Source organism: Lissotriton helveticus, chromosome 7, assembly GCF_964261635.1.
Source record: "Lissotriton helveticus chromosome 7, aLisHel1.1, whole genome shotgun sequence".
Lineage (NCBI taxonomy): Eukaryota > Metazoa > Chordata > Amphibia > Caudata > Salamandridae > Lissotriton > Lissotriton helveticus.
The window spans coordinates 404,970,938-404,984,158 of NC_136068.1; the positions used below are offsets into that span (position 1 = coordinate 404,970,938).

Genomic DNA, 13,221 nt, shown 5'->3' on the forward strand with positions numbered 1-13,221 from the left:
AGAAGCACCTTAATAGCAGGTCCGCTAATTTGCGATTTTTTTTAAATTGCGATTTCGCAAATACAGAATCAGTATTTGCGATTCAGTATTCAGACCGTGACTCTACCTCAGTAACCCACCGTCCGCCTGCTAATCTGTGAGGAAAGGCGTACTTGGAGTGAAGGCGAGTGAAAGGCTGCTGCAACAGGGGCTGGGACTGCGAGACCCAGGGTTCCGCGCAGGATCATCGTAGCGCACCTGGAGTCTCTTCCCGCCCCTGCTCCTCCCTGATTGGCTGACCTATTCTTCAAACAGCTCGCGGCCCCCGCTTCGCGGGAGCCGCTCGAATCTTTGTCAGACCGTGACTCTACCTCAGTAACCCACCGTCCGCCTGCTAATCTGTGAGGAAAGGCGTACTTGGAGTGAAGGCGAGTGAAAGGCTGCAGCAACAGGGGCTGGGACTGCGAGACCCAGGGTTCCGCGCAGGATCATCGTAGCGCACCTGGAGTCTCTTCCCGCCCCTGCTCCTCCCTGATTGGCTGACCTATTCTTCAAACAGCTCGCGGCCCCCGCTTCGCGGGAGCCGCTCGAATCTTTGTCAGACCGTGACTCTACCTCAGTAACCCACCGTCCGCCTGCTAATCTGTGAGGAAAGGCGTACTTGGAGTGAAGGCGAGTGAAAGGCTGCTGCAACAGGGGCTGGGACTGCGAGACCCAGGGTTCCGCGCAGGATCATCGTAGCGCACCTGGAGTCTCTTCCCGCCCCTGCTCCTCCCTGATTGGCTGACCTATTCTTCAAACAGCTCGCGGCCCCCGCTTCGCTGGAGCCGCTCGAATCTTTGTCAGACCGTGACTCTACCTCAGTAACCCACCGTCCGCCTGCTAATCTGTGAGGAAAGGCGTACTTGGAGTGAAGGCGAGTGAAAGGCTGCTGCAACAGGGGCTGGGACTGCGAGACCCAGGGTTCCGCGCAGGATCATCGTAGCGCACCTGGAGTCTCTTCCCGCCCCTGCTCCTCCCTGATTGGCTGACCTATTCTTCAAACAGCTCGCGGCCCCCGCTTCGCTGGAGCCGCTCGAATCTTTGTCAGACCGTGACTCTACCTCAGTAACCCACCGTCCGCCTGCTAATCTGTGAGGAAAGGCGTACTTGGAGTGAAGGCGAGTGAAAGGCTGCTGCAACAGGGGCTGGGACTGCGAGACCCAGGGTTCCGCGCAGGATCATCGTAGCGCACCTGGAGTCTCTTCCCGCCCCTGCTCCTCCCTGATTGGCTGACCTATTCTTCAAACAGCTCGCGGCTCCCGCTTCGCGGGAGCCGCTCGAATCTTTGTCAGACCGTGACTCTACCTCAGTAACCCACCGTCCGCCTGCTAATCTGTGAGGAAAGGCGTACTTGGAGTGAAGGCGAGTGAAAGGCTGCTGCAACAGGGGCTGGGACTGCGAGACCCAGGGTTCCGCGCAGGATCATCGTAGCGCACCTGGAGTCTCTTCCCGCCCCTTGCTCCTCCTACAAAAACGTACCACTGACGCATAGCGGGACGCGTGTGCGGGACGCCGGACGAAGCCCGGACAAAGGGCGGACAGTCTAAGACAGTCCAAGACTGGCCACGACTGGACTGGGCCAGGAATCCATCACCTTCAGTGCTGTGAGTTACTTGCTTTTTCGCCCAGTTGCTATTAACTGTCTAAGTGCCTAAAACCTAAAATCTTGCTATCGGTAACAATTTTACATCTTGCCATATCGTATTAGGCTTGAGTGGCTCCTACATGTCGAAACAGAAGACCCCCATCACTCCTGCCAACACCATGGACAATTATTTAGTCCAAGTGGTGGCAAAAATCAACAATGTACGGAGGTCCTCCCTGGGGCTCAGTGACTCTCCGCCATGTGCTCAACTAGAAAACCTTGGTTCAACCCAACCGGACTCTGACGAAATAAATTTCATAGATCTGCATGCGGATGAGACTAATGATTGTTTAGTGTTAAATGTTTCTACAACATCTATTGTTGCACAACTAGACTCAAATGTCGACTTATTAATTGGGGATGAGTTAAACATGTCCTGTAATGAGTCAGGGATAGATAAGGAGAGCATCTCTCCCCCAATGCCTGTACCCGCACCAAGAGTAACAAGAGGGTCCACAAAAGTCCCCCCCAAAAGAGAAGGACTCCGGTCTAGTAGGAACAAACCAACAAACCCCCCTAGAAATAAACACAAGAGTGTCTCAGAAGAGATAAGGGAGGAAGGGAATGGCAACATAGGATGGGACGATATGTTATCAAGTAAGTTTATGGGCATGTTAGAATCTAAGATATCTCGGCTAATCAAACCCCTCATATCCAAAATAGACCATCTAACTGATAAAGTTAACAAACTGGAGACCCTTCTAAAAACAACAAATGATAACGTGGGAGAGATACCGAATTTGGTATTAACTAAAATTGATGAAAAACAAGTGGTGGGAAATACAATAGGGGGAAACATCTCTGGGGGAATAGAAGATATCCCAGCTCCTATTCAGTCAACTAGTATTAGATCTAGTAATGACCATAGCAATTATATAGCCCCAGATCCTTCGACAGTTCAAGGGAATATTATATCCCCCGATTCTAATACTGAAACAAGTCCCATGGAGCTCATTGTAGAAGCTTCACCATTGATATTAGTACTTGCTAATGTCCCACCACTGAAAACAGGTCAGAGTGAGTCGCCAGATTCCCTATTAAATAAAGCTTTGCAGTGGTTGAGCAATAACATGCACATATCTCCCTGGGGAAAAGAAAAGCTTTTAGAAGACTTGCTATCAGCGAGACGGGTAAAGTGGATAGGGACTAAACCGAAGAAATTTGCAGGTGACTGTGTGGTATTAAACCTTAAGGGCCCTGAGGTATTACCGGACATTTTGCACAATATTTTCCCTCCACAACGTAGAACGGCAGAAGTAATTCCGCTTATGTTGGATTTTTTCTACACTAGAAGAGGACTTGTAGCCAAGCCAAGCATATTGAGAACCAAGTGGTCAGTAGTTGGAAATAGAAGGGCTAGGGGTGGCCCTACCTGTGATTGGGGACTAAATTTGGTAAACCGTTATTCGGCTTTATCCGATTTAAACTAATGCGACTGACTCGCAAGTTGTGAATCGGCCGCTCCCAAAAAGCAGATAATCCTAAATAATGGAAAGGCAGAAAATATGAGATGTACACAGCTGAGCAATCAGAAAATAGGCCCTAGGGAACCCCAAATCTTTGTTCATCGAGAGATAAAGGCAGATTTAGAGGGTTTAAACAGAGTTAGAGAGGCAGAAGGATGCAAAGCAATATTGACGGATGGAGAAATAATAACTGCTGAAAGCGAAGTATTTGTAAATAATCCCGAGAAGTGCCAGGCGTTGCAATACCAAGAGACACCATCACTGTCCCTTGTCTCATGGAACATAGCAGGCTTAGCAAATAAAATAACTATACCAGAGTGGGTGGATTTCATTGACCAATATGATATAATTATGCTGCAAGAAACCTGGTCATTGATCCCAACTTTTCGGCAGGGGTATCTAAACTTCCATATGCCAGCAACCAGAAATCGTTTGGGACGCCCCTCAGGAGGCTTGTTAATTTGGATACGTCAGTCATTGAACTGTTCCATAAAACAAAGATCTGTACCTTCTAATGATATCATAGCACTTGATATCAGTTGGGAAAATGGCCATGAACTTGTCTTGTATAATGTCTATGCCAGGGGAGTTGGTAGTGGCAAATCCTCAGAGACTGTAACAATTCTAGAGCAGAACATTGAAATGATAACAGCAAAATCCCATGTAATAGTAGGTGGGGATTTTAACGCCACCTTTGAACCCTTAGGTGAAGAGGATAGGATTTTGTCTGAGGAGGAGGATGTCAAGTGGGGTATACCCCAGCTAGAGGTACCTGTTATTAAAAAATGGAGCGCGGTGGCAATTCAGCTAAAGAGTCTCTGTTTAGCAAAAGGCTTAAGAGCAGTAAACGGGCGCTCGCCCTCTGATCTAGAAGGGAATAATACGTTTGATAATGGTCGAGCAGCTAGTAGAATTGACTATTTACTGTTGGATGTAAGGGCCTGGAATAAAATGGTAGATATGGTCGTGGAAAAGAGATTAGAAAGTGACCACAACCCTCTATGCCTGACTCTTTATCCCTATAATGAGAGTACAGAGCCTACCAATAAAAATGAAATGGTCACGCAAGATGTTGTTTGCTCGAATAACCAACGACATCTGAAATGGAGAATGCTATTAGAAGATGCAGCAATTTTTGAGATTCTCAAAAAAATAGTAGTCGATGAAGTAAACAACATTAAGTCCCATTGTGGGAAGCCTAACTTCCAAGATTATATGATGGAGGCCCATAAAAACCTCTTTTGTAATATTCAGAGCTTTTTTATTAAAATAGTAGATCCTAATAAAACTAAAAAGGAACAACCAAGCCATGGATGGTATGACAAGAGTTGTAGGCTGGCACGGTTTAACCTAAGTATAGAATTGAAAACAGGCAATGCCATAGCAGTTAGGAGGGCTAGGGACAATTATAGACTGACTCAGAAACAGGCTAGGAAACGCTGGGATGAGGAATGCTGGCAAGACTTGAAGGAGGCCTGTGCTGCCAAGGACTCTAAGCGATTCTGGTCCTTGGTAAAATGGGAAAGGGGAGGGATAGCTGCTCAGCCACAAAACCACGTTGCTAAAAACAAATGGACTGAGTTTTTCCAACCGCAGTATGCACGAAATCTAGCCTACATCTCCATCAAACCCCCACCACCTGTCTTTTTCAAACATCAAATATTTAACGAAAAGGACGTTAGTAAAGCATTGGATTGTATAGCGGGGGGAAAAGCCCCGGGTATGGATGGAATCCCGGCTGATATATTCTTATCGGATCGGAAATCCTGGTGTACCTACTTTGAAATGTTGGCCAATGCAGTGGCGATGGGAGGAGAGGTACCTGCATCATGGAAGGGAGCAGAAATCGTCCCCATATTTAAAAAAGGGGACAAAACTCTAGCTAAAAATTATAGACCCATCAGTTTAATTGACACAGCCCAAAAACTGATGGGGCGCCTAGTCCAGAACAAACTGCAGCAATGGATTGATGAAAGGAACATACTGTCACCCTACCAGGCAGGGTTTCGCCCCCTGACTAGTAGTGTTGACCAAGTCCTATACTTCATAACCATCTATAGGAGAAATGTCACACTAAAAAAGGGGTCATTGTATGCCGTTTTTGTGGACTTAAAAGCAGCGTTTGATCTGGTCCCTAGAGAAAAATTGTGGCAGACCCTGGCCGATGTAGGATTAAGCCAGGAACTTCTTACCCTCCTAGTTCGCCTTCATGAAAATAATTTTGCTAAAATTAGGTGGGGCAAGCAGGGAGAAGTCACAGACCCGTTTCCAGTAGAACGAGGAGTAAGACAAGGATGAGTCCTAGCACCAACACTATTTTCAATTTATATAAATGGCATAGTTGACCATCTAAAGAAACTTTCAAGTGACGCCCCAATTATAGCAGGCTCCCGCGTTCTCGTCCTTATGTTTGCGGACGACACGCTTTTACTTTCATGCACGCCGAGCGGTCTCCAAAAAGTGGTTGATGCCTTTGGAGAATTTTGTGATAATATGGGCCTTGAACTGAATACCGCAAAAACTAAATTCATGTGCCTAAATCAGCATTCCACTTTTAAAGGTGTAATAAAATATAAAGGTACTCCCCTAGAGAAAGTGGACGCTTTTTCTTACCTAGGCATCATCCTACAGGGAAATATGAAGTGGAAATCGCACATAAATACGAGAGTTTTGAAGTTTAGCCAGCTTGCAGGCGCAGTTGCTTTAAAACACCGAGCCTCGCTAACTAAGCTGGTAAATTGTGCACTTGAAATCTTTAACATGAAAGTACTAGGCGCTTGTCTATATGGATCTGAATTATGGGGGTTTTCAAACTTGGGAGAGCTGGGACGCGCAGAAAACAGATTTTTGCGAGGGCTTGTAACGGTCCCCCAAAGCACACCTACAACTCCACTGAAACTGGACCTTGGCAGGAAAAACATTGAGGATATTGCCAGGCTACGGCCACTCTTATATTGGAGACGCCTGATGGTGACTCCAGAGTTAAATCATTATGCTTCAGCTTTGGCAGATGTTGTTGAGTTCGATCGTTTTCATTGTATTGAATGGCTAAAAGAACTACGGGGACTTCTTGTAAAGTTAAAACTGGAACATTTATGGGGCTCTAATGATGTGGCTAGCTTTCCTACAAAAGCAAAACTGAAAGAATTATATTGGAAAATGGTGTATACAACAATGTTTTGTAATGGATCCCAATCAAAATTGTCATCTCGTTTTTGGACATAAAAATGTATCCGTCATGCGAACTATATTGGGATATAATTGAACGTCCACAGGATAGGAAACTGTACTTCCAATTCCGTATAGGAACATTACCTGTGAATGCGTTTAAGAAACACTGGTCTCCACTGTGGGATGAACATTGTTATTTTTGTAAAGATCAAACAGAGCACATTTCCCATTTGTTATTCTGTTGCCCATTGTATATCAGCCCTAGGCGCAAATGGTTAAAACCAGTGTGCTTAAATATTGGCACCCGTAGTCAATCGACAGCCCTTAGAATACTAGAATCCGATTGTTCAGCTCCCTTTGTAGTTGCCGTAGCAAAATTTCTTGCCTGGGCTTGGGTAATCCGCACCCGTACTTTAATGTCAAACATAGTAAATTGAAATATGGTTGCTACTATCCATCCATTTTGTTATATGAATTGCCACTTTTTAAAAAAAAAATAATAATCTTTATGAATTCTGGAAAAATGTATTTGTATCTTTTATATGCATAGCATTCGACTGTCATTGTTTAATATGTGTTTTAGGAAGTATTTTTAGACATAGTATTTATTGTATTAGGGTTAGGAGGATGCTTTTATGACAAATGTCGAATAAAGCTTTGAAATTTGAATTTGATAGCGAGTTTTAGGGAATCACTAATTATTTGTGATTATTTTGCTACATAGTGGTTTGCGATGTCTTAATAGCGATTCAGTAAAATTCGCTATTAAGGACTCGCTAAACTGATTTTACCTTTAGTACCTAGAAACGCATACCCTTGGAGAAGATCGGGGGTGCGTACAACTAAGCCCCTTCAAACCTGTCAAATACAAAAACAACAATTGATGGACAGAATGCAGAACAATGTCATACATTCACCCCAGTACAGAGATCCGGGCCTAAATCCATCGTTTTTTGCTCACCATGCCATTCCAGTTTGAACTCAACAATCAAATCAGTCTTGACCCTGTACCCAATGGCACAGTCCAGCCGAACTGCCAGGCCAAGTCCTACATGGACTGGAAACAAGCATCATAGGACTGGTTTCAGGGTTTCACCCGTCATCAGCCAGGATAGCTTGACCCCAGTAGCATGGAGAGCACGGGACCTACGTCTGGGCATACCCGTCCCACTCGGGGTGACAACTGCAAAAACAACAATTGATGGATAGAATGCAGAACAATGTCATACATTCACCCCAGTACATAGATCTGGGCCTAAATCCATTGTTTTTTTGCTCACCATGCCATTCCAGTTTGAACCCAGCCATATGCAAATCAGCATTGACCCTGTGCCCAATGGGAACAGTCCAGCCCGAATTGCCAGGCCAGGTCCTCCCTAGTAGTAGTGTGTGTAGTTAATTTTTATAACAACATTGAAAGGGGACATATGGATGATATTTCAAATTCACTCAATTAAGTAAAACAAAGGTCCCAAATGGTGTTGATATGATTACTCTTTGGGGTGTTGATTTTAATGCTAGTATTTGTTCTCATGCTGAATGTGGGCAGTGTGGTGTATACGAGGAAGAAAAAGATCCTATGTTACATTTTGTGCATTCTAAGAGGGGGGAGAAGTTTAATGACTTAATAGCTCTACACGATCTGGGCTTTGCAAATATGTTGTGCTCCCCACCTATCAATTTCACTCATACATTTATTGGCAGGGGATTTGAATCATTAATAGATTTTATAATTGCACCCAATCGCTATGCAACATGGAGTTTTAAAATCCATTCTAATGTTTTGAGCTATCACTTTCCACGGAGTATTGATTTAGTAATTCTGAAACAAGTTAATCATCTTAAAAATAACACTATAGCATGGATGCAAAACATCGCCCTAGCTCACCAAAATGGTTACTCCCTGCGATGAGGTAAGATAAATCCTGAGGAGGTCACTAAACGAATAGTTGTTAATGATTATGCACAAATAGTAGCATGTTTACAAGATAGTATAGATTATGATGACACCATGAGGGCCTTTTCCATTATTAAACTAGAGATTCAGAGCCCAAAATAAGGTACCCCTCATTTGGATCAATGGCTGGTTCGATTCAAAATGCACCAAAGCCAATACCCAACTGAAAGAACCATTGCATAAGACAGAGAGAAACCAAAAAGAAATCAATGGGTGTAGGAAGGCATATACTTTAGCCAGAAAAAAAGAACTGAAAGATCAGGCATGGGATTCGCTCTATGAAGCATCATTGAGGAAGGATTTTACTTCATTCTGGCAGGCAGTTAATACTCCATTTCTTTCTAATAATGACAGTGCTAGGGTTAAGGCTGCAATTGATGAAAAAGTATGGACTGACTTTTTTTCGAATGTATATGGTATCAAGGGGATTGAAAAATTATCTACTGACGCAGAACTGATAGAACAGGAAGGACTCGCGTTTTAGAGGCTTGCAGCGCGAAGGGTTTTATAAAGTCCTGGTTAGAATCTGTGATTATTCCAATTTTAAAAAAAGGAGAACGTGACAATCCTGCCTGCTACCTACCTATTTCCCTTTTAGACCCTCTAGTTAAGGTGGTAGGCAGGATTGTTCTGAATAGATTACAAATATGGGCTGAGGACAATATTTTAAGGACGGTACAATATGGTTTAAGACAGGGGTTAGGGACAATCGAGCAGGTTTAAATGTGACTATTTTAATGGGAAAGTATATTCAAGCCAAGGAGGGGAAACTGTATGTGGCAGTTGTAGACCTCTCGGCCGCATTTGACTGCGTTATACATAATAGACTCTGGGAAATCTTTTCGGATCTAAACGTTGATCCACTATTAGTGCAATTTTTTAGACAGATCTATACTGGGGCATCTGCTAAGATGAGGCATGGATTGAAGGGCGAATGCACTGCGCTGTTCCCCGTGGAGAGGGGAGTGAGGCAGGGCTGCGTCCTGGCCCCATTTTTGTTCTCCTTATATACTAATGCCTTAGAGGAGGAACTGGTGGCCAGGACAAGAGATCCCCCACAGTATAAAAACAAGCCGTAGATACACCCTGACCCCCTAGGCCTGCCCAGGTGGTCCCACAAGGACAAAAAAGGCCCACATTTGTTTTTTAAAAACCTGGTCTGTTTTTTTAAAAATTACCCCCCGGGGGGACCAAATCGCGGCGGCATAGTGATAAAGAAGTGTGGGGGGTCCACAATCCCCCCATACTGCCCCGGGGACCGCCACCCCCTGGGGCAAAGCAACGCAGCCCCTTGGCGCATACTGGAGGCTCCTGGTGGGCTACTTGGCCCCCAGGGACCCCCAGTATGCAAGGGGAAATAGTTCCTATTCTGCAAACACGCCAGGGGTTGCGTTGCAGAGAGGTGTAAAAAAGGGTGTGGCCTCATTACACCTCTCTGCAATGCAGCCCCCTGGCGCATACTGCAGGTTCCAGGTGGGCTAGTTGGCCCCCAGGGACCCCCATTATGCAAGGGGAATTAGTTCCTCCTCTGCAAACGCACCAGGGGTTGCGCTGCAGAGTGTTGTAAAAAGGGGGCGTGCCCTCTAGACACCTGCCTGCAAAAATGTAGTAAATCAGTATAAAAAAATAACAATTAATACATTTAAAAATTGTCATTTAAAAAACCTTCGAAATTCAATGAAAAAACCATAGGTGTCAGGCATTATATAGTTCGGAATTAGCATTTAAAAAACCTTGCAAATTCACTTAAAAAAACATAGGATTCAGGCCTTATATAGTTAGAAATTAACATTTAAAAAACCTTGCAAATTCACTGAAAAAAACATAGGTTTCAGGCCTTATATAGTTAGGAACTAGCATTTAAAAAACCTTGCAAATTCACTGAAAAACCATAGGTTTCAGGCCTTATATAGTTAGGAATTAACATTTAAAAAACCTTGCAAATTCACTGAAAAAAAACATAGGTTTCAGGCCTTATATACTTAGGAATTAGCATTTAAAAAACCTTTGAAATTCACTGAAAAAAACATAGGTTTCAGGCCTTAAAAAGTTAAGAATTAGCTTTTAAAAAACCTTTGAAGTTCACTCAAAAAACTATAAGTTTTAGGGGTGTTATAGTTAGCTGGACATTTCACTCATACAAAACCATTGAAATGGCTCCTATATAGTTAGTTGTACTAACTATATTTCGCACACCCGCAATCCACTGCTGATGATGTCACATATTAGATCATTCATGAAATGGTCAGTGACATCACTGATGACATCTCAAATGACATTCTTAACTATATAAGGCCTGAAACCTATGTTTTTTTCAGTGAATATATATGAGCATATTTAGTATACAATGTGTTTTGTCATATGCCTAAAGTTATTAGACAAATGAGTCTCTTGAGATAAACTGTTAGATTATAGTACATAAACGTGGAAGGCCAGGATAGTTTGCAATGGTCTGTGGGATTTTAGATTGTTTGTAGAGCACATATATTAAATAATATTTCCAAATCAGTCACTTAATGAGTTGCCTGCCCATAAAATGAAAAGCGGGCACAGCGAGAATGTCTACAGCTGATCAAATGGACTATAATCAAATGAAGGAAGCTATGATCAGAAGGTCTGGACTGTGTCAGTTCACCTTCAGAGGTTGAAAGAGAGCAAGAGAGTGGATGATGCTCCAGCTGAGACATGGATTCATGGTGTATTGGCATTGCGTGTTTAGAATGAGTTTGTGAGAAGGATGTTTCCAGTTACCCATGACGAATCCATGAACCTATGAATAGTGGTGGAGAAGAGTTATAAAGAAGAGGTGCTTTCTTTGGCTCTGATTTCATATCTTAAGCTCATAGTGCGAGTCAACATGGAAATCACACTCCCAACAGGGGCTTTCTCTTGGTGCTGGCCGTCAAACCACTTCTTGGTGACATGCAGCAGAGGAAGAAGAGTTCCTGCCACTTATCCCCTCGCCAGCCTCTCAGCAGTCAACATGAGACTACTGAGTATCCTGGGAATGAATATGGGGTGGGAATGTCAATGCTCCTCCTTGTCAGCAGGAAAGGGGGGCATGATACACACACCCATTGTATAGGCCGTCCATTGACCGTAATTAGGTGTGCATTTTGCTATTCTAACTCCACACAAGCTTTGATACTGCTGTAGGCTGTAAAGCGGCCGAAGCAAATACAACTGCACTTGTACTTATTTGCTACACTCGCTTGAAAGGGCCTACAGACACAAGGGGGACTGGACCTAGCAGAGACAGTGTTAATAGTGCTAACAACCATGCCTGGTTTTCTCTTAGCACTCGGGGAATATTTGTTTTTATGAATTTCTTCAATGATATTAGTTACTACTAAAAGATAACTGTCTTTTAGTAAGACCTACAAATGGTCAGCAAATATCCAAGTCAGAGACAGCAAGGTGAGAAAAAAATTACGTGAGACGAAAAACAAGGTAGACAGACTGAAAAGAATAAGGGCAGTGACATAGTGCACGAAAGTCACAGGAAAGGGGCAGACAGTCACAGAACATTCTGGGAACTAATTCATGTTCAACAGCCTACGCAGCAGTTCATGTCCTGGATAACAGATGACACAGTTTATATAACTGAAAAATGTACAGTAGTACAGTATGTAGAAGAAACTGTAATACATACATTGTGGTCTGTCAATATCATCATGAGCCAACGCATAGGCTGAGGGATTTCACCAACAACACGCACAAGCCACCATTCTAGGCATCTCAAAATTAAAGCAGCTGTCCAATCGTTATTGAATATTGTGAATTAAGGTTGGATGTGCTGACAATAGTCATCAAGGGCAAACAGAACTGAAACAATGAGACCATGGTAAGCGGCGGACAGAATGCTTTAAAGAGATCTGACCTCAAAGGTTGGATACACAAGAGGAGATTCTTCAAAGAGAACACATTAAATTGAGCCTGAGCCTCAAGACTTACCGCAGGCTTCTAAGGGACAGGCGGTTTCTGACTTCGTCATTAGCAGGCAGCATAGAAGGGTCACTGATGCACCGGAAAAGCAGGGCCGTGTGGACCAGGCACTGCTGTAAGCAATCCAAAACCTGCTGGGAGACAAGATTCATCAGGCATTGCCAGATATGTCAGTCTTTTCTGCAACAAGAACAGCAGTGACAGACCTGGACCTTTGGAAGGACAGGGATTTAAGGTAACAGAACAAGCCTAAACACACAAAGAGGAGGACAGAGGCACAATCAAGTGAGCTACCATTTATAATAACAAAACATGAAGAATAATGAAACATCATGAGGTTTCCACCTTCTCGTGTGATCCCATGTTTTTTAGGAATACAGCCCTAACCCACTTTTAGTGGTATGCTTCATCACTGGACAGGCTACAACACCAATTGCACTGTAATAATTACAACAGTGGAGCGTTGTCATAAACACTCAATATATATACATAGGGATCAGCATAAGTTATAAATGTCTTAACATGATACCCAATTATACTGATTAATTTGAGGGTTGCTTCTGAGAGGATTAGAATCATAATAGTTCTGGATGATCTTAGGACACTTATCACCTTACCATCATAGTGTCAGCATGTTTTAGGTGCTAATTTAGTGCACTCCCAGGTCGACGGCCTTTTTCAGAACTAAAGATCCATATTTTGTCAGTGTTACAGTGTCAATAGTTACTGTAATCAGAAAAATGTGAGTCACACACATAATACAAAATATATATATTCGTAATATATGCAATACTTACGATTCTCTCTGTGGTGAAATCATGAACATGAAAATATACATACAAATGTAAAGGAAAATATATAATCAGAATATTGTGAATTAACAAAGCCGTATTTCAGATCAGCAAAAACAAAGCTTAGTAAGGTACAACACAAGTGAAGCACAGCACACAAAACAGTGGAAGAAAAACGTGCAGTCATGTTAAGTATTAATTGCTTAAGAAAATATGGTAAATTGC

General features: G+C 43.3%; 1 protein-coding gene across 2 annotated transcripts in view; it reads right to left on the reverse strand.

The window, feature by feature from the left end:
- Positions 1-13,221, reverse strand: part of LOC144766788 (inactive serine/threonine-protein kinase TEX14-like) — a 1,338,527-nt gene that overhangs the window by 995,849 nt on the left and 329,457 nt on the right. For both annotated transcript variants that reach the window (XM_078650521.1, XM_078650519.1), the window contains exon 5: positions 12,215-12,336. In XM_078650521.1, the coding sequence (XP_078506647.1) occupies positions 12,215-12,336 (122 nt within the window). The remainder of the gene's footprint in view (positions 1-12,214; positions 12,337-13,221) is intronic.